Source organism: Poeciliopsis prolifica, unplaced genomic scaffold, assembly GCF_027474105.1.
Source record: "Poeciliopsis prolifica strain line A6 unplaced genomic scaffold, Auburn_PproV2 SCAFFOLD011, whole genome shotgun sequence".
Taxonomy (NCBI): Eukaryota; Metazoa; Chordata; class Actinopteri; order Cyprinodontiformes; family Poeciliidae; genus Poeciliopsis; species Poeciliopsis prolifica.
Genome location: NW_026562386.1, coordinates 3,612,619 through 3,634,037, shown reverse-complemented (window position 1 = coordinate 3,634,037; position 21,419 = coordinate 3,612,619). Strand labels below are relative to the sequence as shown.

Here is a 21,419-nt window from a genome sequence, read left to right as displayed (position 1 = left end):
CTCTGCTGTGCATGCTGCACTACAAAGGCCTAACAGATAAAAAAGCAGCCTGTGTGTTGGGAGGAAAGTGTGTGCCTTGGCCACATCCTCACTCTGCTCAGGGCTACTCTGTCTGGGCTTGATAACGCTGCAGTGCAGACACACCGACAGGGCTGAGAGGAAGCAGGCACAGCACATGGGCTCTGCTGTGTGTCTCTGTTCTGTGTGTTTGAAAGGAAAGACTTTTTTGGGGAGAGAAATTGTTTTATTTATGCATTTTAACGTCTTAAAATTTCCTGCCTGCAGGTCCATGCAAAACCACCACGAGCCAGGAAGCAGAGAACATCACCCCCACTTAGGCGCCCCTCCACCCCTCATCTCGCCCAAACCTCCGCAGCCCCCACGTGAACACCACCCGCCACCTCCAACCACCCTATGGAACCCCGCCTCTCTCATAGAAACTGCCTCAGAATCCAGACGTAGCCATGAGCCCTCAGGGATGGGCCACTTTGAGCTCAGTCGGGGGCCCTCGAAATATGAAGATGGAACTCGAAGGAGAGACATGGCGGTGATTGAGAAATACCCCCCTCACAGAACTCCTCTCGTTCTCCGAGCACGGAACCTTCCTTGCTGATCTAGAGAAATCCACCCAGTCCTTGCTCAGCCAGCAGAGGGCGTCCATGTCTTTGCCAAGTCAGTACGAAATGGAGGGAAGCTTAAAAATCCATGCTGGACTGAAGAACCTGCAGGGACATCCAGTGCACAGCAGGCATGGACAAGGTCTTGGAATAACAGCAGGAGCTGGGATTGGACCACTGACTGCGCAGGGGCCGGCCCCAGACACGGCGCTGATCTTTGATGAGTTTCTGCAGCAACACCGAAGGCCTGTCAGTAAGCTGGACCTGGAAGAGAAGAGGAGAAGGGAGGCCAGAGAGAAAGGTACTCAACACAGGAATAAGATCAGATGGACCCTGCTTGGAAGTAGAAGAGACTGGGATAAGATGAGCCATTCTTCATATTTAGGATCACTACATCAAGGCAACCTTAGTTTGATCGCTAACTTACTTATATTGTGCATCGCTTCAAGCTGTCAGAAAGAAAATACAGCCTTTTGGACTAAGAGCATGCCCAATAAAGTTACCTCACAGCACAGCATAAACACACACACACTCATTCTCCCATCAACTCAACCCCACCAGTCATTCATCTCCTCCTACAATAAATAAGTCTCTTTCCCATCCTGCACATTTTATTTGTTCTACACAATTTATCAGGTTCAACAACTTTTTTGTTCTCGTTACAAATTACTCATAAACAACTTTTTTGTAAAATAAAATTAATTTTTTTTTTGCTGAGCTTTGAAAGCAAACATTAACATTTAGAAAGAGAGCGCTAGAACTGGCTTAACTTACCCCAAAGCCACCAATTCAACTTTTTCTGCTTACAGCTTAATTTCTACACTTTTATCTTTAGTGAAACACATTTTAAAATATATATTATGCTCTAAACATAATTCTTATGATATTTATGATACGCTATTTTTTTTTTCTTACAACTTTACCAATGTGGTTCTTAACTTCACAGACTCAACCATTTGGTCAAATGATCTGGTTTTTTTTTTTGTTTTTTTTACCATTTCCTAGCAACAAGGGGTCGCTCCGCTTACCTTTTGGCTCAACTTGCCCCAGTCTCCCCTACGTCACATCTCATAGTCTGACATTTTTACAAGAGGCAGTGAAATATTGTGACACTGTTTTTGCAGGTTACTACTATGAGCTGGATGACTCATATGACGAGAGTGATGAGGAGGAGGTGAGAGCTCATCTCAGGAGGGTAGCAGAGCAGCCCCCACTGAAACTAGATGACTCCACAGAGGTAAAATATGCTTTCTACTCTTTAACCTGGCAAATGAAAACACAAGTGATCACAGTACAGCACTAAGTACGACCTGTATGATTTGCTTCCATACAGAAATTAGAGTTTCTGACCATGTTTAGCCTGACCACCGTGAGCCGGCGTGATGAGCTCGTGCAACAAAAGAGAAGGAAAAGGAGGAGAATGCTCAGGGAACGCAGCCCTTCACCTCCTGCTTCACAGTCCAAGCGCACGCCCCCACCCCCTCCTGCTCAGCTCAGCACGCGCTTCACCCCGGAGGAAATGGACCGAGCACCAGAACTGGAGGACAAGAAGCGATTTCTCACCATGTTCAAACTCTCTCATGTCACCTTGCAGGAGAGAAAAGGTCAGTCTGTGGAGGAATGACACTTATGAAACTCTTTTTAGTTACTTTGTTGTAATTAAAAATTAATCTTACAAGAATAAAATAGAATAGCATAATTTTTTCATTTATCCTTCTAAAAATGGTTAGGCAAAAATTTTAAAACAAAATAATGACAAAAATTAAATTAATTTTTGCAATTTATAAAAAAGTAGATCTTAAATTGGTCAGGTAAACTGGACCTGTTGTGTTTTAGCTGCGCTTTTATGTATTTTCAGAAAAAAAGTTATTTTGGAGTTAAAAACACAGGAACTACAAATTGGCTTGGGTCATTAGCCTGACCCAAAACAATTTACATCAGTTTCTTTTGTTTTGTCTTGGGCATCTCATTTCAGCAGAACGATGCCCATTTGGATCTTAAAAAGCAGAAGTCAGTTGCATTCTGTTCTGCAGTCTGCTGATGCTTCACTTCAGATGAGCTCTGTTGGGCTTTCTTGCACTCCACTCCCATGAACATGCTGACTCAAGCCTCAAAGGAAATTATAAAAGGGTCAAAAAATGATGTCAACTACATATCCCCACATTATATGCAAGGTGTATTGAGCAGTGTGTGCACTATGACTAACTTTTGCTTTGCCCCAGTTAGATGGGAGGACTTGGCAAAGCGGTTTGCACACACACGTTTGACAAATTACAATTCTAAGCCCTTTATTTATCAGCTTTTCTTTAATTGCTCCTTAGCATTCAAATGAAGAATTATTGTCAAAACCTTGCATTTTTAAACTATGTCCAAAATGTCTTTAAAAGCTTAAATGGTTTTGTTAAAGATGGTATACATGTCTGAACTGGGAGTTCAGGCTGCATCTCTACAGTCTCAGATTAGGCAGACTAACTATGGTGTCGCTGTAACGGTAAATGAAAACTGTTAAACTGTTTTCTTCTAGACAATGAAAGAGTGGTGGAACTGCTTCAAGCCATTAAAGAAAAAAGTGTGACCTTGGATACAGTCAGACATGCACCTCATCCACTGTGCAAGAGCCCTCCAGCACATGTTTCTGGTAAGATCCTTGTCACTAAATAATCACTCACTTTTTCATCACTTAAGTATACAAAAAGCTTTTTCTAAACTTTTTTTCTACAAATTTGAATAGCTGTAAATGTGAAGTATTCATGAACGGTAATAGTCTCCGAGTGCAGAGCCACAGGAGTGATTATGTGGATCTTGACCTCATCATGATAATATTTGCTGAAACAATTGCAGATCCAGCATTTACTCACCACTCCTCTGAATCTGAAGACCACCATAATGTCAGACAGCATAGTCCTCCTTCACATTGCCCAGCATCCCCCAATGGTCATCCAAAACCCGTTGGGGATACCTTGCGGCCAAAGGCGCCCCCCTCCCCAGCTGTCTACCCAGATAAGGCCCGGGGGCCCGGTGAGGGACCCATCCCGAAGAGGAACTCCAGCTTGCTCAACAGCTTGCGGCCGCCACTCCCCCTGCAGGCTAAAGAGGGACTTCGCAGCGTCAATGGCCGCACAAAACCTTGGGACAGCTTCACCCCGGAGGAATTCGCCCAGCAGTTCCACGAATCTGTTCTTCAGTCCACTCAAAAAGCTCTGCAGAAACACAAAGGTAACAAGCTTTGTGTGTGAAAGTAATTTAAAAGCACAATGTCAGTTCAATAAAAATCTGATGCCGAATTGCATTTGCAATGGTCAGTTCAATCACTGAACACTTAATTCAGCTGGAAGCTAAAATATGAACGTCATAAATTCTCACAGATTCGTAAACATATGTAAGTTAATATTCTCATATTTTAGTAATTTATCAACAATGTGCTATCAAAAACTACTGTGTATGAATATAACATAGTTTTTCTATAATTACAAATTAAAAGTCTAATAGTCTTCAAACATGTTTGGCTGCCTGAAGGTTTACAAAGTTATAAATTTAACTTGGTACATCTATTTGACACGAGTTTGAAAATACATCAGAATGGGAATGTCTCTGTTTTATTATTTATTTCTATGACAATATAATTTTAAACTGAGAATTATTCTTATACTTTGTCATTCTGATGGTAACTGTAGTTGTAAAATGTTTAAAATTCTGAATTATTGTATCATTGCTGCTTAATCCTGTTAAACAATAGTCAACAGCGATTTCAAATACATTCACAACTTCAAACTAGTCGTCATAATTATTATGCCATTAAAAATGGTTTTAAAGGCAATTTCTGTGATAATACATGTTGCAGGATTCATATTTTACTGAAGTTATAGCTTTAAGCTTGAGTCTCATCAACAAAATTTTCAACAATGCAAGAAATCCAGTAATATATTTAGTACTCAATGTAAGTGATTAGCTATGCTCTCACTTGCAGCTCAAAACAAAAAGGTTTGTACACATAGAAAAGATGTGGGGTTTGATGTAGAAAAGAGAAATCTGTTTGTAAATTCTCCACATAATTTGTTAGAAATACTGTAAAAATTACAACTACATGAGTTATCCTCTGGCAAGGAAAGAAAAAAAATCTTATTGGAAATGACTCATTAGTTGTATTTTTGCCTTTTTTATCTTCAGGAGTAGCAGCAAATGTGTCAGATTCATCTCACCTCCAGGAGTCCTCGGTCCACTATAACATTCCCGAGCTTCAGAGCGCCCCGAGCCGTCCGCCTCAGCCACTTTCCCAGCCTCACTCGAATGCACCACCATTTCCCCTGCCCCTTTCCCACTCCCTTGCCCACCCTCAGCCCAATGGACAGCACTTTCCAATGCCCCTCCACAAGGAGGCAGCAGTGATGAGGGAGGACCTGTCTGGTCCTGATGACTCAGAAGAGGAGGATGATGAGGAGGAAGAAGAGGCTTCGGTTCCCAAGTGGCAGGGAATCGAATCTATATTTGAAGCATATCAGGAATATGTTGAAGGTAAGCAGCACCAGAACATACAGTTTTTTAAAATCTCACAACTCTTCTTAAAGTGTATAGATGAACAATTTTCAACTTTTAAAATCAGTCAATTAAATCCCTTTTATATTGGTATTTAGAGTACATTGTGGCATTTTCTGAGACCAGATGTAAACTGGTTAAAAGGTATATGTAGTTCAGCTTGCTGTCAATATATATTGTTGTTGTAGCATTCCTCTGCCACTAGAGGGAGGTATTTACTCTTCTAACCCTAACCCTATTCTCATAGGTGGTTTTCTCCATCCATTTTCTGTTCACCCTTGACCCTAGTGGGCTCAGGAGGTGCTGGTTAGGTTGCTTCCTGTCACCTTGAAATAGGAAGACTTGCACCCACAGTACAGAACATGGGAAACTTTTCTCTGCCCTTCTTCTTAACTTCTAACTGTAACACCATTATTTGTTTCTTTCTCCATATCCTGCTTCATCTGACAGAGCAAACTTTGGAGAGGCAAGTATTACAGAGCCAGTGTCGAAGACTAGAAGCTCAGAACTACAACCTCAGTCTGACTGCTGAGCAGCTGTCTCACAGCATGGGGGTAAGACACACACACACACACACACACACACACACACACACACACACAGAGAGAGAGAGAGAGAACATTATGATAATACCCAGGATCTACTGTATACCCTTACTATGCCAACTTTAATATAGTGCAAAATATTAGTTTAGATGTAGAAAAGGACAGAACAGAGGTAAAAATTGGTTATGAAGAGTTACTGATCCAGAGTCAGATAAGGATGCAAAATATTTTTTACATAAATCTGTAGTGCTAATCTTCAGGAGTAGATAAAAACTCCTAAAACTCCATTCTCTTATAGAATGATGTCTATAAGACTCATTCAGGTGACTTTCAGTTTTTCCGTCTCTCCATCCTTTGTAACACTTGACTCCTCCTCTGTTGCTCAGGAGCTGATGTCGCAGCGACAGAAGCTGGCAGTGGAGCGGGAGAAGCTACAAGCAGAGCTGGAGCACTTCAGGAAGTGTCTGACACTCCCGCAGACACATTGGCCGAGAGGCAGCCATTACAAAGGATACCCTCCAAGGTGACCCCGACACGCCAACCTGAAGACCCCCTGCTCCCGGCCGCCTCCCCTTCAGACTTAGAGTTTATTTTTTCACGGCCTCGTCCTTGTGGCTTCGTGGAGGGGAATGTGGCTGGCTAGATAAGATTAGTGAATTAAATGGCTTGAGTGAATGAATAAACAGGTGAATGCACAAGAGACAGGACCAGTCATTGAAGGACAGTTAGTCTTTGGACTGTGGCTTGCCAGGGACTGCTCCAAAAGCCACTGATGCGTGCCAATGTAGCCAACCCTGAGCTCAGCGAAGCAGGAGAACCTGAAGATCAACACACAGTTTCAAGCAAATGCCTGCTCGTCACATTCTTTAGCTCCTGCTGCTCTGCTGTTTAGTTCCTGCATCCCTCACCACCACAGCCACACAGACAATCCTGCCAATGAAGGAGCAGCTGCCCCCCTTTGCCCCTCGAGGGGTTTCATCACAAGACTTGAAAGCTCCGAATCTCCAAACGAAGGCTTCCGGCCAGTTGGGACAGATTTTTACCACAACGGCTATGTGAGCTTTTGAACTGGAAATGCACTTAAGAATAAAAGCTGAAGAACTACCTGTTGGTACTGTGTTACAACAAAGAACTATTCAAATTAGGGAAAACCTTAGAAAATGTAAATTTTTTTGAAAAGAATTAAGGAAATGTTTTATTTCAAAATAGAAAGTTTGAAAATAAGAATTTTAAAGGGTGCTTCAGCCTTGTATTGTACATAATATGAAGACTTAAATGAATTTTGTATGTTTTTATTACTTTAATCATTGTTCTTTCAAAAGAAAAGCCTGCCATTTTTATATGTTTATGCTTTTTGGGGGGGTGGGAGGGGGTTAAAAAAAGCCTTGCTTTTAGTGTTTTTTTTTTGTTGTTGTTGTTATTTTTGCTGCTGCTGGCCAGAAAAAGCTCACTCTGCACTCTGAGATGTTTTACAGATGGAGTGAAAGCAGGACGCGCTCCTGCGTTCTTCCTGTCCGGACTCAGAGCAGCTGAGACCCAGCCACAGCCCACCTCATCTGGCCTCTGAGCTCAGCAAAGCTGGCTCAGAGACCCCGAGGCACAGCCCCCCCCGACCCCCTGCTGCACAGCAACATGCCTGTGTTTCCCCCTCCTCTGCTATGCTTCACTGCTGCCGGCATGACTAGTTAGTCATATCTTCACCCATAAATCAGACTTACAGTGATGTACAGGTGCATCTCAACAATTCAGTTATTCAATTCACAAAGGCAAAGTCATATTTTAGAGATTATTACATGTAGACTTATCTAGTTCAAGAAAATATTTTTGGTTAAAGTTGATTATGGCTTCCAGCTAATTAAAAAAAGACTTTAAAAACAGATATTAAAAAAAGCTATTTTATTTTACAGTACAGTATCTGCACTCAAAACTTGGTCAGGGCTCCTTTTGCTTGAATTACTGTGTCAGTGCAGCGTGACATGGAGCCTCTGGTTCTGATGAGGTGCTCAGGTTTGCTTTGGAACTGTTGGGTCTCCCATCTTCCTCTTGACAATTTCTAACAATATTCCCTGTCGGATTTATGTCTATGTTTGCTGCTCAGTGTATGACATTGTACTCAAGGTAGGTGCTAAGTCCTGCTGGAAGATGAAATCAGCATCTCCATAAAGCTAAAGTTCTCTAAAGTTTGATAGTAGATGCTGACTTTGGACATGATGAAACAAAACAAACAAAACAAAAAAAAAAACAGACCAACACCAGCAGATGCCACAGCACCCCATACCATCACTGGGGTGCCATTACTATTCTTGCGAGCTTTTTAAATGAATTACAGAAATAAACTTTTTGGTGATGGTCTAATTTTTTTGGGATGCACCTTTACAGTTTATATTTAGGGACCCTCAAAAACAGCCAGCAGATTAAACTGCTTCTTAATACTTTAAATATCGACTCATTTACAGAATATAGCTTTGAAGCCACTTTAATCATTACACCTTACAAAATTAAGCCCTTATCAAACAGTCATCAAAGGACACGGTGCCAAAAAAAAAAATTGAAGGATTTTATCGTCTTTAATTTTGATTAAAATTGTAATTGGAGAGCCAAACTTTCCATCAAGAATCTTCCATTTCTCTTGACCTTTTTTGAAGGATCCCAATGCTGCCCAAAGCTGTCATCATGTTCGAAATATTAGCCACAAAATCACACATGTAATTAAGCTGGACCTGATTACAGAGCTTTTTTTGTTTGTTTGTTTGTTTTACGTTGCACACATGTTTACAACTTCTCCTCGCCCCTGAAATCTGTCCAAGACGTTCACCTACTTCATTCACCATCAGAATCATTCAGCCTGAGTTTTAGGGCTGAATGTGCCATCTGAACCCCTGGAGGCCATTCGACATGACTGTCATTTTTTAAGGTGTTGATGTAAAAACATGAAGCCTTTCGAAAATTTTAGATTTTTTGACTAAGACTGAAGCACAATTATGCCACGCGAACCCTATATCCCTTCCAAGTGCCTCAGTAATTTGGGAGCATGTGAATGAGTTGCAGTCCACACGATGAACATCGGCAATCAGGGACTTTACATCCACGTGTCTGCAGCATGTCACACCTTCAAAATAAGACTTCGAGATGACATGAAATAAATTTATCCAATCACTAATTCATTCATTCAAAACGGATTGTTTTTATTTGTGTTGTTGAAATGAGCAAGACCTAAACTAGATAAAAATTAAAAAGTGCAGTCTGTTACTTTTCCACAGCAGCAAAGAGCCACCTGTGCCGCCTATCAGCAAATGAGGATGCATGCAAGCTGAGGTAAGCTGCCAATTCGCTGGGGAGGAAAGTGCAGTGAGATAAGGCTCTTCCTCAACCTCCCCGGGTCTCCATCTCCAACCCGCGCACGCCCATGCAATAGCCCTGTTACTCAGTGGAGGATGTCTAGATGCTGTGAAATCCTGTTTTTTTGTTTTTTTATTTGTTTTTGTTTTTTTATTATTATTATTATTAATGTACTTGTTTAAATTCATTGTAATGTAATATATTCTTTGTTGAATGTAGTAATTAGGTATTTATGAATATATGGCTGTGATTTCTGACAAAAAAGAAAATAAAATACTTCAAAAATGTCAAACATTAAAATGTGTTATCGTTTGTCTTTGGGTGGGAATTCTCCGAGGAATGGAAAACTAAACAGATTCCCAGATCCTGTTCTGGAAACTTTATATGTTTATGAAACTCTGGGAAGATATTTTTCTTAGTTTTTAAATTATTTGTCCCACTTTCAAATAATTTAAATAATCAAACAATGAGCAAAATAATGTGAACAAGCGATTTTCAAATGAGTTCTTTGATAAGGGAAAGTTGCCAGAGCCAGCCTGACCCCATGTGATTAAGTAATCAACACAACTTTAGTTGAGCCGCCCTTGCACCCAGTTACGTCTCTCTTTTTAATTCATCACTGGCATTTCAGTTGCATTAGAATGCAGACTTTGACTAGGCCACACCAAAACTTTATTGTCCTAGCTCTATAGAGTTCATGGTCATGTCTATTGGGGAGCGTCAGCCCAGTCATGAAGCAGGAAAACCAACCCGGACCATCATTCTACCACCACGTTTGATAACGGTAAGGCTGAAGAACTGTTTGTTCTTTGTCAGCTGTCCCGTGGCCCACATCTTCCACAGAGCTCCACTTTGGTCTGAACAAGCCACAGAATATTTTCCCCAAAGCTGTGGGAATCAAGATTGTCCAGAGGCTTTGACCTTAAATCTTTACCATGGCTGTCGGTCTGTTGGATATTAAATCATTACCGGTGGCTGTCACTGGTTCACAGGATCCCAGCGGCTTGTAAAGTTTTGCATCAATAACAATGATTTTCCTCAGGTCACACCACGATGCGTTTCTCTTTCAGATCTTTCAGCCTACTGTCAGTTGTCAGACTTGTTCTGTTTAAGTGATTCATTCTACAGGTCTGACGAACTGAAGAAATACTACTTCTTAAGCAGTCAACTAACATGTTCACACTACTGTAGATGTTAGATCAATTACTGAGGAAGTGAACCGCTAAAGCACTCAAACATCTTCGCACAGAAAACTACTCAACATACACAAAAGCACATTTATTTTGTCACATGGTAAAAACATTAGAAACCATAGCATGTGAATTTCCATTATTAATCACAAATAATTAATCCATATAAAACACAGGCTTTCCATAAATTCAAATCTTTTTCACAAATGAAGTGTGATTCCTTAAGATAAAACGAAAGAGTTCAAAAGTTGAAGTCCAATCTTCTAAAAATTCAGAAAACATCCAAAAGACCTTGGTGTTTTGGATCAATAATCTGCAAACTGGCCCTTCGTGGCTCCAGGCTGCAGGTTGGAGCGCAGCTTGTACATGCAGTTGAGAGAATCGAGAAGAAACTCTCTTATGGTGTTGATCTCCATCAGAGTCAGGTTGTCCAGCTGCAGAGCAAAGCACAGGATGAAGACACTGATGTAGCACTGTGACACTTGCTAGTCAATACCCTAATCTAATATAGGCATTTACTATTTGTAAATGTGTAACATTCACATTTTTTAAGAGAAAATGGTTGTTTTTAAAGAAATATTACATGGTTTTGTCAGAAGTTGTACTAAAGCTTAACTGAGAGGCAGCTTTTTATTCTTTATACAATGTTCAGTTGGTACACCAGCATGCCTCTGTCAGTGGGCCGACAGATAATGACAGTTGTTAAAAAGAAAAAAAAACATACATAAAACTTTTATTGACTTTTTATGCTACACTGAGGCACCTCAAAGTGGCCATTTCTCTCACGAGTCTGTAGCAATTTCAAAGCAAAACAGGAACCAGCCGAGACACAGGCTAAAGGGATAAAAGGATAATCTGAAATATTCTGCAAGACACTGTGACTATGACTGGTAATCCTGTTAAATTGCTGCAAGCTTAAGTTTGCCTAACTAAGGTGGATCACCTGAAGATGAACCTCATCATACGTTTCTGCACTCTCCTTGTCGTTTCATGTTGGGTAATGCTTTAGTTTGTGTTCAGGTTAGTGTTACACGTGCATCCATTCTGCTTGTCGGTGAGTCGAACAGCGGTGTGGTTTATTCCCACGTTACCTGAGCGTGAGCCTCCTGCTGCCTGATGAAGCTGTCGGCAGACAGACGCAGTTTAGCCACCCGGGTGTCCCAGATGTCTTTGACCAGAGTTCGGATCTCATCAGCTTTAGGAATGTTGTCGGACGCGCTAAAGAGAGAGAAAAACCAGCAACGGAAGGTCTTGGCATCACCTCGACAAAGAGCAACGTGGGATGCAATGCAGCGCGTTTATGTTTGTTACTCACTGGTTCAGTAACAGTTTGGTTAGCTCCATGTAATATGGGCTGGGCGCAGGAGTAAAGGCGTCTTCTTTCCTCTCAAACTCTCGCATCTCCTCTAGTTTCTCTGCATGATGGCAGAAGGTGTTTAGAAGGAAAAGATCTGCAAAAATGTTTATTATGGAATTCACTTTTTTTTTATGCTAGCACTGATTTTTCCTCCTTTGTCGTTTCTATGGATCCCTCCTTTGCCGTGTGTTTCTGCTTTTATGCACGTTCTGAGTTTAAAAATAGAAAAACAGTTTGAATAAAAATATTGCAAGCAGGAAAAACAATAATAATCCAAACTTGAAAAGACACAGTTCGAAGCCCATTTCCAATTTTTTGGTGCACTTCATAGTTTATGGAGATCAAAGAAGCTCTGCATTGTGCAGCTGCACCAGTGAAACAATGAAAAGTTACATTGTTCAATACACAGAGACAAAAACTTTAGTTATTTGAGAAAATCCTTCTTTCAGTTTCATAACCCAAGCTTTTATAAACAGGATGTACAGTTTATAGAAAATGTACACATTGTTTTATTGAATTAAGAATTGTGAAGCTATTTTTTTCAAAACTGATGCTGCTAGATTTAAAAACGTTGCGTCAACAATTTGTTTTGAACTAAAACACTAGCAATGAGAAATATCTGCTTAAATAAACATACAAAATAATATAAATACCACAGTAGATTTGATGAAAAATAGTATTTTAGCATTTAATAATGTTAAAAATCATTTTACAGCTTAGCATGATCTCTAGTATCAGGGTAACTTGAATCATCAGTGGTAAGAACTGAGATGAATGTTTGTGGTTCAGATCAAAATAGATTTTTCTTTTCTTTTCTTTAAAAATGGACCCGTCAAAGTCTTGACCTAAATTCGATTGAAAATCTGTGCCAAAACTTTAAAAAAATAATTGTTTGTCACATAGGCTTCTTGCCTCGTCTGTCTGAGATGGAGCCAGTCTGCACAGTAGAATTTAAAACAGCTATTGTACTGAAGGTGGGCAAACAAAGCACAAACTCAAGGGCGCTGAATACCAATGCACGCCACACTTTTCAGGTTTATGTTCGTTGTCAAAAAAAATAAAATAAAATAAAATAATAAAAAAAAACATGTATCACTTTAATTTTACTTCACAAGTTGGGTGTATTCTTATGGAAAACCTACCGACATCCATCCACTCAGGCGGAAGAATCCTACATTTCTGCCTCTGCTTTAGGTTTAGGGCCAACCACACGGGAACATCAGCAGTGAGTCCCGGGTTGAAGGGCCCCAAATCCCCCTGAAGTCAGGAGCGAATGCAAGTTTTCAGGAAAAACATCCATTGATTGCGATATGTAAACAAGTAAGAAGTGAAAATAAGTGTCTTGACGCATCGAATGAAAAAGATTTAAAAGGTTAAAAATATTTACATACAGTCTAACACACACATCTGACGCAGGTCTCCTCACAAAACTCACCCCGATTAAATAGATCTTGTCCAGGCTGAAATTTGGGATTATTTTCACAAACTCTTTCTCGGCCAGAAATTCAACCTCTGAAGGGTCCATAGCGAATCGTCACTGTGCTTCCCGTTGACTTTTTCATACCAGCACTCTGACTGGAGTTCCCGCGCGAGGAGCTGTGACGAGCCTGCGCAGGAAAGGTGCGCACCACTACGTCATCACCCGGAAGTACGACACACACAACATGAAGGCTGTTTTGTCGTCGTGCTCTGAAATATGTTTCAGACGTGTAAGAGTTATTTGTCATTATGTTTCCTTTGGACAGTTAGCTCGGACTAATTAGAAAAATAAAAATAAATGAATGAATGACCGGCGCCTTGTGAAGGCAGCCACAGCCAGGGGCCGCTAGATGGCGATGTTTTCAACCTTCCTTTGTCCTCATTTTATTGGGCCTGAGGTTATAGAGGACTGAAACAAGAAGACCAGAAACCTTATATATGTTTTATTCAAGAGAATATCGTTCCCAAATAAATATATGTACGTATACACATATTTTGTTAAGCTGATTTATGCAAAAAAAAAATTTAATTGATTTCTTAAGGCAAGATCTGCAACATTAAATAAAAAGTTCTAGAATATGGTGGCATATTAGAGTAGCTCTGATGGGTCATTTCTGTAGACTTGTTCAAAATGTTTTCTTTTTTTGTTGAGGCAGTGAACAACAACAACGGAACAAAAAAGAACAGCACACCATTCCCTCGATCTATGGAGGCTGTGCAGCGAGAAAGATTGTTCCTTGGACTTTTACGCTTTCACACAGTTGTTATGATGATATCTATGACAACAAGGTCTTGTTTTTACAATTAGGAGAAGCTGATGAGGATCATCATAGATTCATAGATTCAGAGAAGGATCGGAGAGTATAGACAGAAGACCTTTTATTTTTTAGTGCTAAGAATAATGCCAAAACTTGCATGTGATGCCTGACAGTCATTTTCAATAAATTAAGATATACATCCTGATCAGGCTTGTCAGACTAACAGTGCCTTTCGAGAATAACCTCTAACCAGGTCTTAAACATACTATGTAATATAAATATGCTAAAACATATAATTAATCTATATAATGTCTTTCACTTGGTGATGGAATTACTAACAAAGGAACGTTTGTTATATTTTAATTTATGGAATGAGTCTGTATGTGCTGTGTACATTTGCTTTAACGTAGCAAATATTAAAAGATGCAGAAAAACCTTTTTGGGTTGGTTGGGCCTGAGTGACCATCGACATTACTGGATTCTAAAAATGTGCCTTAAAGCTCAGATGCTGATGTTTGAACATGTAAAATATATATTCTCTCTGCATATAAATCTATAAATAGTTTGGTTTCTGTCAGTTCTATAAAGATACAAGAGAGGACAAAGCAAATTTCTCTTTGACATTGACCAATAATTTAATTTCACTTGTCGCTGTAGGAGCCAAGGTTTAAAATTTAACAAACTTTGGCTCTTTGTGACTTATAAAATATTTCATCCTATTTGATGATTGATCTGAATATTGCCATGTTCAATCATGCAATTGGTCCAGGTAAAAATGTAGAAAAACGGGTGATTGTTTAATTTTTCCCTGCCTGTCAGCCAAATGTCACAGAAGCAGGAAATATTGGTGGGGACTGTCCATGACAGGCCAACGTTGGTGGGGACACGTCCACATCAGTCCTTCAGGAAGTTACGCCTATGAGGTCGTGTATTACAGCAAAAATACTAATTTTCTGTAAGTTATTGCAATTTAAAATACAATTTATTTTCAGAAATAAAATAAGTAACTGTGCGGAATTATGAGATTTAAAGATGCAGACTCAGCACAAGTTGCAGTATCTTAGTAACAAGAAGCTTTTCTGCTTATCTGATGCACACCTGATGTAGTCTTAAAAAATGATGAGTACAGTTGAATAAAAGACTGCAAATTTATTTCACAAATGAAAAAAAAAACTTCAGCAAGTACCTTGACACTTTAAGAAACCAATTTCATTTTACATTCAGTTCATAAAGGTTCTGTAAAAATGCCAAGTTTTTAATTCTGGACACTTCTATCCAATACGAAGGCAGCTCTATGACGTCAAAATCCTTATCTAATTCCAATATTTAAGTGATTTAGATGTCAATTAAGAACACACACCTGGAAGCAAGTTATTCAAACAAGCATCTAGTGAAAAACAAAATTCACACATTCTTATGACTTGATACATTTTAGACATTTTAAAAAAGTACAGTAAATTTAAACCTATCTGTACCCAAAACTCAAAACTCCAAAAATGTTGTGGAAAGAGAAAAATAAGGACGTTTGTTAGCATGAAGCATTGGAGTAGGTCAGGGTAGGTTTTTCCAGCATCAGGGTGCATTTACATGTGAATTTTGTTTAAACCTTAAAAAATAAAAATTAGAAGTCATCTCTATAGTTTTATTGTCACACGTTAAATTAGAAATTATTACTAATGTTTTATTAATAAGTTAGAACTTGATTTTAGTATGGCTACTACCTTTACAATTTACAAAGGTCAAACATTTTAGATCTTTTCCACGCATCTGTAGAAACAAGTTCAAAAATCAAAATAACGGAAGTTTTTCATTTAAGAATCACCTCAGCATCACCTTGTAAAGGTGGACCGAGGCCAACTGTGCATGTGTGGCGGCTGCAGTTGAGAGACTTCAGTCTGAAAAATCAGTGCTCCATCAATTCCTTCAGTGCAGGAGGTTTTTAATGTAGCATCATGCGAGCAGAAATAGATGCAAAATTTCACACGGAACTCAGAGGATTTGCACTGAAAGTCTTAACAGAGATCCAGGACCGATTTGTTAATGGTAGGATTGGTCCAGTCATTCCTTAGATCATCCAAGTGGTTGTCAAAGTCAATCAAGTTCTCATAGGACCTGCCCACCAGCAGGGCAGACGTGATCTTCTGTGCTTCGCTCCAATCCTCAAAAGCGTCCCTTGAAAAGTATCCAAAAATATCCACCCAGTAAACTCCAGTAAATAAACTTCAGTTTTAGTAAAACACTGTGTGTGCCTCAAGTACTTACGTTGTGACTTCTCTGACTTTCCACTTGTTCTCATGGTGATCGTGGATAAACACAATGGGCTCAAAGCAGCTCATTGTCAATCTGCTGCTGTCCACCTGTAGAAATGGCAATTAAATTATTTGATGTCAGGTACAAAAAGCCATGCTAGTTTAAATGACAAAACATTACCATAACAATAGCAGCTTCACTGAAGTTCTCCGAAATCCTGGCAGCCACTTTTTGAGCAACCTGATTTGGCCTGAACAAAGAAAAAATGATGCATCACCTTAATTTAATGCTTTTAGTTTCACTGAAAAAGCAGGACTGGGATTTTCATTTAAACCTTTGTACCTCGAATCCTTTGTCTGCTCATTGGCTTGATAATATCCGACAATGATGTAATTATTTTCTTTACACCAAGTATCAATCTGACATAAATAGAAAGGAAGCAAACAGGGAAGGTCAGAATGACAGCTGAGATTAGATTATGAACATTTTCAAAAGACAAAAAACAAAACAATTTTCTTTTTACTAAATGCAATAAGATGAAAACATTTTCACCAAAATGATGGCTGTGTTGAAATTTGATTTTATATGTGTAGACTTAATTTTAGGAGCTGCAGTGATAATTAATGAAGAAGAAAAAAACTAGAGTGGGTTAAAATTGGAATTGATTTCAAACAAAAAATTTAATCAATCAGGGAAAAGCAGATTTGTGTATTTGATTTAAAAAAAGCCACCCCCCCCAAAAAAAACATCAGAACCCCAGAACTTTTGACCAACCCATAGTTTAACCCTAATATTGGTGTTTATTTTTTAATATAGATTCAATGTAGTCAAAATTGCACAACAACTCAAAAACCTTTCTAGCACCAACATCTTTTTGTAAAAATCCTCAACATCAAGTCGAATAAAGAAAAGATGGTGACAAATGTATTACACAAAGACTGACATAACTTCAACAACCAACTGAATCTCACATGAGCTTTAAATCAAACTAAGCCCGTACACTGCACCCCTCTTTTTCGAGGCATACATCCCAACCTGATCCGCCACATAAGCCAACAGCTGCATGTAGTTCAATTGGTAAAAAAAGAAAACACTTACCAGTGTCAAAGCTACTTCCAGCATTGGTGCCAGAGCAAGAGTACCGTGGAAAAGAGGGACGCAGTCCACGCACAAAACTGGACCACTGTGACCGTCTTTCTTTTTCTCTTTTGTCTTTTCTGCCACCAGCAACCCATTCACAGCACAGTGAGGATATTTGGCAGTATGTAAAAGCATTTTACAGTACGCCTGACTGGTCAACTGAATAGGCATGTCTGGAAGAAAACAGGTGGACGGACAGTTCCTTTCAAAGTGTCAGAGTGGCTAGTTGCTGCTGCTAGCTGTCGGTACCGATCATGCCAAAAAAAAAAAGTAGAAATCTACCTCAGCAGTTTCCTTAATGTCTGAACATATGGAGTCTGCTATGCTTCCAGATTGGTACATATACTCTTTGTAGTTATTGTTAGTTATAACAGTATTTTATGTAAAATGAGTAACTCGTGTTCAGTCAGAGAAACTAATCTTACGTCCACCTTCTATTCGTTTCTGTAGCACCGGAGGAGCCGTAAAGAGGTGAAACATTGTCGTAAAGTGCCTACGTTCGAGTCGAGCTCCAGCTTATGGCAGAGGAGGCCTTACGTTCTTCCGGTCAAATATCCAGTTCTTTTCAGGCGGACAGGAGAAAGGAACGGTGCAGGTCGTGTACCTTATTTACTTACAGCTCTTTGATTGTATGGTAATACAATACAGTTACAGATTATTTCGCAATGTAACGCTACGTGTATAATCACATACAGTACCTCATTCGAAACGGCAGTTTAATTCATTTACTCTCGGCTAATTTTCCGGTTAGCTATCGTTAGCTTTCACAGTTACGTTTTGGACAGCTTGATTAAGTGGATGTAGAAAACGTTTCCCCGGGCAGACATAAGCTTAAGATTATAATTTTTTCGTCCGTAAAAAAATAAATAATACCACAATGTTGTTTTAAATAAACAGAAAGTTTTTGTGAGATTTTTTTCCGGGGCACTGTGACCTTGTGTTTGTAGCTAACGCTAACTTTAGCTTGTCCTCATAATGAGCTGAACACCTTTTAGTTTGGTCATCATGCAACTGCTCCCATTTAATTGAAGTGACTTTTATTCGTGATGGCCGTACGCAAATAACAATTATATACCCGATGCATAAATAATTTAATTCAGTATAAAGTTTTTACCAATTGTCATTTTTGCTATCTACAACAAACTTTCTTCGAGTATTTGATGCATATGCAGTTTATCACTGGGTCTGTGAGAAATAGGCTACTTTTTGTCTTAAGTTGAAGTATAACAATATGTAAAGTTCCACAGCTTGTTTTGCATTGTATTGACTTATTGTTTCCCACAGAATGCTGGCATCAAGAGCCCTGAGCCTTATTGGCAAACGAGCCATTTCTGCATCTGTCTGTGTCCGTGGAGCACATGGTGAGTCCTGGTGCCAAGATGAAATGAATATTTTCCTTTCCTGGGTGTTGATATAACAGTGCAAGGAGTTGGTTCCAGTTAAAATATAACTTCATTTCAAATGTAACACTCAAAACTAGAGTTTATTGCTCCATAAATGCAATTGTCATCACAGAATGTAGCTACAAAGATTCCTGCATCCTCTGCATTTCTAACAAACCATCTAATTCTTCATCTTATGTTGTCTGTGTGTAATTTGAGATTTATCACTAGGAACCCCTTCACTAGCAGATTATTTTACAGTAGATGTTCTAATAGTACATGTTGATGTTTTCTTACCAAATCTTTATGGTATAAAAGACAATCATTCACTTAGACTAGAGATCTCCAAATCCAGGCCTTATGGTCGTATATCCTGAAACTGAATCAAATAGCCATACCTCCTCTCTATGGAGTCAAGTTCTGCTAATGACATTATTTCACTCTGGTGTTTTGAAGCAGAGACACATGTCAAAAGAAGTAGGAGTGTAATCTTAGTCAAAGTATAAGAGTGACAAAAAATGAATACCAGGTTGGCTGTTATTGCTGGTATGCAGCTGTTTGATATCCCACATGTGTGTTTTTAATCAGGACTATGCAAAAAAAATTGAGACATCTGATCAGATTGTTGTAGCAGTAGAGCTCAAGCGATGAATGTTTTATTTTCTTGTGGTTTGCAAAGGCTGCTGCATTCAGATAACTGACAACAACGCAACTGCATGTATTAGAATTCAGAACCAAAACCACTCAAAACATTACCCCGACATAGAGCAGAACATTTAGTTTGTTTCAGTTTTATGCTTTTAAACTTGATGTGTATTTTGCGATTATTAATAAGTGATCACTGTGGTAGATTAGCTGCCGCTGCTATTAGCCACACGAACAACACATCTATGTTAAGTTAATCAAAGTAAAGCATAACTGAATTACTTCCCTCTCCATAGCTATTTTCTTTTCTTAGTTAAAACTTACTTCTCACCTTGGTACCTTGTCATAGTGTAGACAGTTCATAGCAAAACACTGCATCCCTTTTGATATGAGCTGACATTTAAGTCTAGCAGGAAAAATGGGGGCAGGAACTTGCATGGGTGATATAATGCTGCAAGGAGTATAGTTTAAAGTGACATTGGAGCTCATTTAAGAATATTATGATATATATTGTGTATCGTGATATAGCAAAAATATATCAGGATATTAGATTTTTCTCATATCCTCCCATCCTACTTTCAGGTAGAAAAAACAAACCTAAATTGTTTTGAAACAAGCCAGCAAGGGTTCACAGGAGCAGACATTGTTGTTGATGTCAGAAGCTTGTTACTTTTGTATTTAATCTTTGAACACATATTTTGATTTGAACAAAGTTGTTCGATCTGAAATTTCACATAAATGTGTATTTTTCTCCAGGCGTTGCTAAGGTGGAGGACTACACGCTCCCCCACTACGTTGACAGCAGGGATACCCCTCTTCCTGAAGTGGCTTATGTGCAGCAACTTAGTGCACAACAGAGGACTTTGAAGGAGAAGGAGAAGGGCTCCTGGGCTGCTCTCAGTAATGAGGAGAAGCTTGCACGTAAGACTTGGTGACACACAGCCTTTCTTTGCTGGTCAAAACCAATTTTAGCATAAGGGAAATATATATATATATAAAGCTTATTTATTTATGTGAAATAATCAATTTAGGTCTTTGTGTCTTGTCTGTTCAGTGTACCGCATCAGCTTCAAAGAGAGCTTCGCTGAGATGAACCAGGGATCACAGGAGTGGAAGACTGCAGTTGGCGGTATCTTGTTCTTCCTGGGTTTCACTGGCCTGCTTGTTCTTTGGCAGAGGAAATATGGTAAATAAGGAAATATTTATTTGTAAATGTCATTTTATCAACAATATCTTAGTTTTCAGAAGAACAAAAATGGCTTTCTTGCCGTCTATTGATCAGTTTTATATTTTCTACTTGTAGTGTACGGACCTGTCCCACATACATTCGATCCTTTGTACAAGGAGCAAGAACTGCAAAGGATGTTGGACATGAGAATCAACCCAGTCGAGGGCTTCTCAGCCAAGTGGGACTACGAGAACAAGCAGTGGAAAAAGTGATGGGTCTCTACAGTTACCTACTGTTCCTACATCCAGGCAAATCTAACTTGAGAGATACAAGAATATCTATATTTCTGGTTTTATCATTTGTTCAAAATACTGCAATCTGTGAATTGTGGAAGACCACTTCCTCCTAAGGTTCCTGTGTATAATAAAATAAAACGTGTTCAACCAAATAAAACCTCTCCAGTTATTTCTTTGCTTTTGAGTCTTTTTCTCCCAAAAGGAATCCTTAACGTGAGGACAAGGAATACATTATCGTTATCTTAAATGTGCTTAGCAGTAAATATTTCTGTAAAACTTTAAAATTATTTTTTAAAAATTGAACTAATATTTGGATGGCCATATTCAAAGATGTGTCTGTTGCAACTGTCACTGCATTCGACTCAGCTTCATCAAATATATCTTTAGTGTTGTTTTACAAGCAACGGTGATGACTGGATTAAATCAGCTATTTTTGCACAAAAAGCTAATCATATTTCTAGATGAAAATGTAAAGGTCCCTTAGCTCTGTAGAACGCATGACAGCTTTCTGCTATATTCTCAGGGTTTTCGTATAAAAACTACGCGTCAAATTTCAGACCCATCTCTTGGAATAAACATCTTTTGACCTACTGTTAACTTTTGTCTATTATTTCTACAGTTCTTTTTCCAGAGCCATATTCCTGTTAAGTCATGTGTAACTTAGATCTTCCAGCTCATCTGTATTATATAGGTTTTTATTTTGGAAATGCAAATCACAGG

At 39.1% G+C, this 21,419-nt stretch overlaps 4 protein-coding genes across 5 annotated transcripts in view; 2 read left to right on the top strand and 2 right to left on the bottom strand.

The window, feature by feature from the left end:
- Positions 1–8,859, top strand: part of gse1b (Gse1 coiled-coil protein b) — a 184,622-nt gene extending 175,763 nt beyond the window's left edge. The window contains 9 exon segments of the mRNA XM_055036829.1: positions 286–580; positions 582–918; positions 1,742–1,854; positions 1,951–2,221; positions 3,142–3,255; positions 3,459–3,833; positions 4,785–5,129; positions 5,601–5,704; positions 6,082–8,859. Coding sequence (XP_054892804.1) covers positions 286–580; positions 582–918; positions 1,742–1,854; positions 1,951–2,221; positions 3,142–3,255; positions 3,459–3,833; positions 4,785–5,129; positions 5,601–5,704; positions 6,082–6,222 — 2,095 coding nt within the window. The 3' untranslated portion in view covers positions 6,223–8,859.
- Positions 8,860–10,312: 1,453 nt separating this feature from the next.
- On the bottom strand, positions 10,313–13,162 carry gins2 (GINS complex subunit 2). Its single transcript, XM_055036836.1, has 5 exons — positions 13,017–13,162; positions 12,724–12,838; positions 11,540–11,639; positions 11,316–11,442; positions 10,313–10,658 (listed from the first exon to the last, which is right to left on the bottom strand). Exons 1-5 carry the CDS (start codon positions 13,104–13,106, stop codon positions 10,530–10,532), a joined length of 561 nt encoding a protein of 186 aa, XP_054892811.1. The 5' UTR covers positions 13,107–13,162; the 3' UTR covers positions 10,313–10,529.
- A 1,785-nt stretch (positions 13,163–14,947) lies between these two features.
- On the bottom strand, positions 14,948–17,672 carry emc8 (ER membrane protein complex subunit 8). Of its 2 annotated transcripts, XM_055036832.1 has the most exons (6): positions 17,491–17,672; positions 17,167–17,381; positions 16,411–16,487; positions 16,249–16,318; positions 16,081–16,175; positions 14,948–15,990 (listed from the first exon to the last, which is right to left on the bottom strand). In XM_055036832.1, the coding sequence occupies exons 2-6, from the start codon at positions 17,377–17,379 to the stop codon at positions 15,831–15,833; spliced, it is 615 nt and encodes a 204-aa protein (XP_054892807.1). In that variant the 5' UTR covers positions 17,380–17,381; positions 17,491–17,672; the 3' UTR covers positions 14,948–15,830. The 2 variants fall into 2 exon arrangements, with proteins under 2 accessions (XP_054892807.1, XP_054892806.1); XM_055036831.1 differs by having other exon boundaries at positions 17,167–17,672.
- Positions 17,673–17,680: 8 nt separating this feature from the next.
- Positions 17,681–20,868, top strand: LOC129364281 (cytochrome c oxidase subunit 4 isoform 1, mitochondrial). The gene is made up of 5 exons (XM_055036834.1): positions 17,681–17,803; positions 18,493–18,569; positions 19,992–20,156; positions 20,290–20,421; positions 20,539–20,868. Exons 1-5 carry the CDS (start codon positions 17,727–17,729, stop codon positions 20,673–20,675), a joined length of 588 nt encoding a protein of 195 aa, XP_054892809.1. The 5' UTR covers positions 17,681–17,726; the 3' UTR covers positions 20,676–20,868.
- The last annotated feature ends 551 nt before the right edge of the window (positions 20,869–21,419 follow it).

Bases quoted from the DNA above. Each gene is read 5' to 3' on its own strand.
- gins2 (XM_055036836.1), bottom strand. From the start codon at position 13,106: ATGGACCCTTCAGAGGTTGAATTTCTGGCCGAGAAAGAGTTTGTGAAA. The intron at 11,640-12,723 runs GTAGGTTTTCCA...GCCATCATGCAG, and splicing joins GCCTGAGTGGATGGATGTCG to AGAAACTAGAGGAGATGCGA. The intron at 10,659-11,315 runs GTAACGTGGGAA...TTTGCTCTGCAG, and splicing joins AGCAGGAGGCTCACGCTCAG to CTGGACAACCTGACTCTGAT.
- emc8 (XM_055036831.1), bottom strand. From the start codon at position 17,379: ATGCCTATTCAGTTGACCAGTCAGGCGTACTGTAAAATGCTTTTACAT. The intron at 16,319-16,410 runs GTACAAAGGTTT...TTCTTTGTTCAG, and splicing joins GAGCAGACAAAGGATTCGAG to GCCAAATCAGGTTGCTCAAA. The intron at 16,176-16,248 runs GTAATGTTTTGT...CCATTTCTACAG, and splicing joins GTGAAGCTGCTATTGTTATG to GTGGACAGCAGCAGATTGAC.
- LOC129364281 (XM_055036834.1), top strand. From the start codon at position 17,727: ATGGCAGAGGAGGCCTTACGTTCTTCCGGTCAAATATCCAGTTCTTTT. The intron at 18,570-19,991 runs GTGAGTCCTGGT...ATTTTTCTCCAG, and splicing joins CTGTGTCCGTGGAGCACATG to GCGTTGCTAAGGTGGAGGAC. The intron at 20,422-20,538 runs GTAAATAAGGAA...TTCTACTTGTAG, and splicing joins TCTTTGGCAGAGGAAATATG to TGTACGGACCTGTCCCACAT.